Source organism: Octodon degus, unplaced genomic scaffold (genome assembly GCF_000260255.1).
Source record: "Octodon degus isolate 3935 unplaced genomic scaffold, OctDeg1.0 scaffold00004, whole genome shotgun sequence".
NCBI lineage: Eukaryota > Metazoa > Chordata > Mammalia > Rodentia > Octodontidae > Octodon > Octodon degus.
Genome location: NW_004524580.1, coordinates 13,158,808 through 13,162,874, shown reverse-complemented (window position 1 = coordinate 13,162,874; position 4,067 = coordinate 13,158,808). Strand labels below are relative to the sequence as shown.

Genomic DNA, 4,067 nt, shown 5'->3' with positions numbered 1-4,067 from the left:
CGTGTCACAATATTGTAGGAACATTGAAAGAGAAAATTCTAGAGAAGTTCAAAGACTCAAAGAGAGTTTTACAGCCACTACCCATAAAGTACTCTGGACATTTGGCATGCAAAGCAAGGAGAAATGTTTAAGTTTAACAAGGTGACAAGTTTTAAGACAGAAAAAGCTGGAGGAAAAAGAGCTTTCATAGTATCAAAGTAGTTGGCCCAGGGCCAGGGAGGTCTAAGATCCAAAAACTAATGGTTAAAAGATTTCCATACAATAATAGGGTAAGCCAAGTATTTTGGTTGAGCAAAATACAAACATAGGTTTCTTATAAACAAAACCAGTTACACAATGTGCCTACATACTAGGGACATCAATATCTTAAATGAGTTGATTCATTTTTATAGCTATGTCTAGGTGATGATTATAAAAAACACTTAGTATCACTTCTTTTGTTCTAGCTGTCATTCTAAATGTTCTACATTTGATCCTAGTACCTCTACAACTCAGATATTTCTACTATTATCCATTTTAAGAAATACAGGGGCACAGCGCCTGGCTGGCAAGTTCAAGGTCCTGAGCTGGAGGACTGATACCAAAAAGAAAAACACATGTTATGACTGATCCCAAGGCTCATACTTCATTAGTACTGTATAGTGCTGATGTCACAGGTTAGTAATCATCATAATTAAGTAGCATTTTATTCATAATACTTTTCTTGTTTAATGCAGCGTTTTTTTGTTTTTTTATGTTGGCTTATTTTATTTTATTTTATTATTATGTTGCTGGTTCAGCCCACCCTGAGGGCGGGGCTGGTACAGCATGTAGTGCTGGTGATTGAACCACAGTCCCCTGCACCTGCCTAAGCTTGCCCAAGCAGGTACTTGAGACTGCTAAGCTGCCTCATTGGTGCAAAACTGGTCTATTTTAAATGATCACTTCCTATACATAGAAATGTGTGTTTTTTCAATAGTCAGTAGTGACAAGTACAATTAAATACAGGGAAAAATCATTACTTCAATTTCTTATTGTGCTAAGAAATGAGTTCTAATGATCTTAAGTTCTCTAAAACCGGTGACTCAATGTAATCCAAGTGAAAGAGGAAGTATATTTCAGGAGAGTTGCTGATTTATTGAACTATTTATGATTTAACATATCAGTGATATGTTATGGACACATATTTTGATACTCTATGATAAGGGAATTTTTGTTTTTTTATTTATATAAAAATAATACCTATGATTCTGAGAACATAAATATATGAGTTTATAATACTCATAAAACAGGATTATTTACTAGTATATGTGACACAAGCTGATTCCTTCTGAAATGTGAAAAATTGAAGTAATTTTCACATTATAACAATAACTTAGAAATTTCATTGCATCAATAATTTTATTTAAGTGAAGAAACTTAAAATATTTCTTTGTTAACCAAAAGATCAACCTTTCAATGACTAGATTCTATAATTACATAAGGAAAATTTAAGTACTTAGTACTTTAAGACATAGAAAATACTTTAAAATTAGCCATATTAAAATTATTATGTCAAGAAAGCTAATTAAAATTTATGCTGAATTTGCATATCTTAATGAACTTAAATGACTGTAACTTAATAAAGCCTGGGTATGTGTATGAAATGTAACACAGACAATAATTTTGACGTCTTGATTTATCCGGAAAGTTCTATGGATCACTAAAATTTTCACTTTGGTAAAGCACTGATTTTGTGTATATGCGACTATAACATTAGTGAGTAATAAAACCTTTTCATGAATCACTGAGTAATTTTAATGAGGTAGAAATTTATGTGATGACTTTTGAGATTTATGGTACTTTGAGAAATTTGCAAAATTTATAAAAACATTATAGTAATGTTCTATAACATCCTGGGAGGTATTTTGCAACCTCTAGTGTATAAACCAAAAACATGGTTGTAGTCAACTGAAATACCACGACATGCAGATATTTTAGATTTTTTCATTGTTCATAACTGCAATGAAATTTTGTTGAAATAAAATTTGTTGAAACATACAGCTACCTGTTCTATAAATGAAAAGTTATAGGTGTATGTGGCAGGTTCATGAATATAATATCCTCATTGCTAAGCGTAACTGTAATGGAGCCAGTGAAAATGATTTTTGTACCATTTTTTTTGACATTGTACCATCTACTACATTTCCTTTAAAATTCCTTTGAAAATTACATTACATACAATATCTATCAATGATAAAAGACCAAAACCAATCATTTGTCTATGTAAATTCAACATTTTGAAATTATTCTAAAATTTCTTTTAGAAATAAAGGATCAAAGAACTTCATATGATCCACAGGGTGGGGGCACTAAACCATAGAATATAATTAAATAAAAACTGATGCTGTTAATTCTCAAAATAATTTAATTTTGTTTATACCAAAGAAGACATTTAAAGCAAGAAAAATTCACATGTACATTTTTGGGGTCAGCTCCAGTTGCTGGCATCCTATCCCCATGCGTAAAAGAATTCTTGTTGGCATTAGGTTCCATCAATTCATTTGTGATTTCTAAATTAATTCTGAAGGAAACCACAACTTACTTGAAGATCCCGCTGAGTGTCTGTGTGCCTGACTCTTTTTTTCTCTATTCACAGACAAATCGCTTCCACTGGTCATGGAAAAAAGGTCTAAATCCATGTCTTCTCTGCTTACAAGCCTTGCCTGGGAGCAATGGGAGAGAATGTATACAATCATGAAACAAAATATGGCATTTTCTGAATGCAGTTCACATTACCCCAAATAAATAAACAGGCCCTGTCAAACAACCTTCCTCAAAATGATGCCACAATCCTTTATTGCTGCCCAGGCAGAACAAATGCACTATGTCAAAGCATTTTTTTGCAAATAAGAGCCGATTTTAAAATTGAGGTTTGCTATTTGAGTCTGTACAGCAAATGAAAACATTTTAGTACAGTAATTTTGATGAAAATCAGTCCAAAAAGCAGCTGGTAAGATTTTAAACAGTTTAGCATCACTTACTTACCAAGTATGTTATTTAATTCTTAACTGAACGTTAGAACTGTCCTATTATATTATTTCCTGCAATATTTATGTTTTGCCACTTATGAGCATTAGTCTTATTAATAAGATCCCCTGAATATCTTTCATCCCATAATCCTATGCCACAACATCACATGAACCCAACTCTTTATTACAACCATCATCAACGTAAGATATTACATACTAAGTTTGATTTGGGGATAAATGCAATTATACAGAAGTTTTATGATATATTATTGCAAGGACATAAGGACATGACTCTTCTAAATTTATCTTTATCCTTTTATTACTATCTTGGCCTGAACCTAAAAGTCAAAGGAATTGTTCCTTACCTAAGAGATCTTGTTTTACAGAACGTCTAATGTCATTAAGTAAAGATTTATCATGGTTTAGGTCTGAAGGGGAGTCGGGGCGGGGTTTCCATGATGCGAGGGAAAACAGCTTCTAGATGCTGGGATTTAGCCCAAGCCAGGGCTTGCTCAAAATCCTGTGCAAGAACACTATCGACAATGTCTGCTGGAGGAACTTTAACTTGAGCAAAATAAAGACATAACAATACACTGTGGTTAAAGGCAACCTCCACATGGTGAGTTACAAAGACCAAATGAGGGTGAATGAATTCTTATCTACCCAGTGTCTTTATCATTTGACAAAATTCTAGGTATATGTCACACACAATCTGATGTACATATATATATTTTTTTTTTGGGGGGGGGAGCCAGGGATTGAACTCAGACCTTTGTGCTTGCCAAGGAAGCTCTTATTCCTCTGAGCCATCTACCCAGCGCCTATATATTAATTTTACTGAGAAAGAAGTAGCAGTGAGACAGTTTTAAAATAGGTTAGTAGGACAGTTACAATAATTAATACATGGCATATTGTCTTCATAGTTGTTATTCATAATACAAGATGCAGACATGACATCTTGTCCAAACACTATTAGCACAAATCTTTCTTCTCATTTAACTAAGAGAAAGTAGCTGGATATCTATGCTAATATCTATCTATCTATCTATCTATCTATCTATCTATCTATATCTATAT

At 32.9% G+C, this 4,067-nt stretch overlaps 1 protein-coding gene across 1 annotated transcript in view; it reads right to left on the bottom strand.

Moving 5' to 3' along the window:
* Positions 1–2,381: 2,381 nt before the first annotated feature.
* Lrriq1 (leucine rich repeats and IQ motif containing 1) overlaps positions 2,382–4,067 on the bottom strand; it is a 238,734-nt gene continuing 237,048 nt past the window's right edge. Inside the window, exon 26 of the mRNA XM_023716257.1 lies at positions 2,382–2,684. Coding sequence (XP_023572025.1) covers positions 2,532–2,684 — 153 coding nt within the window. The 3' untranslated portion in view covers positions 2,382–2,531. The remainder of the gene's footprint in view (positions 2,685–4,067) is intronic.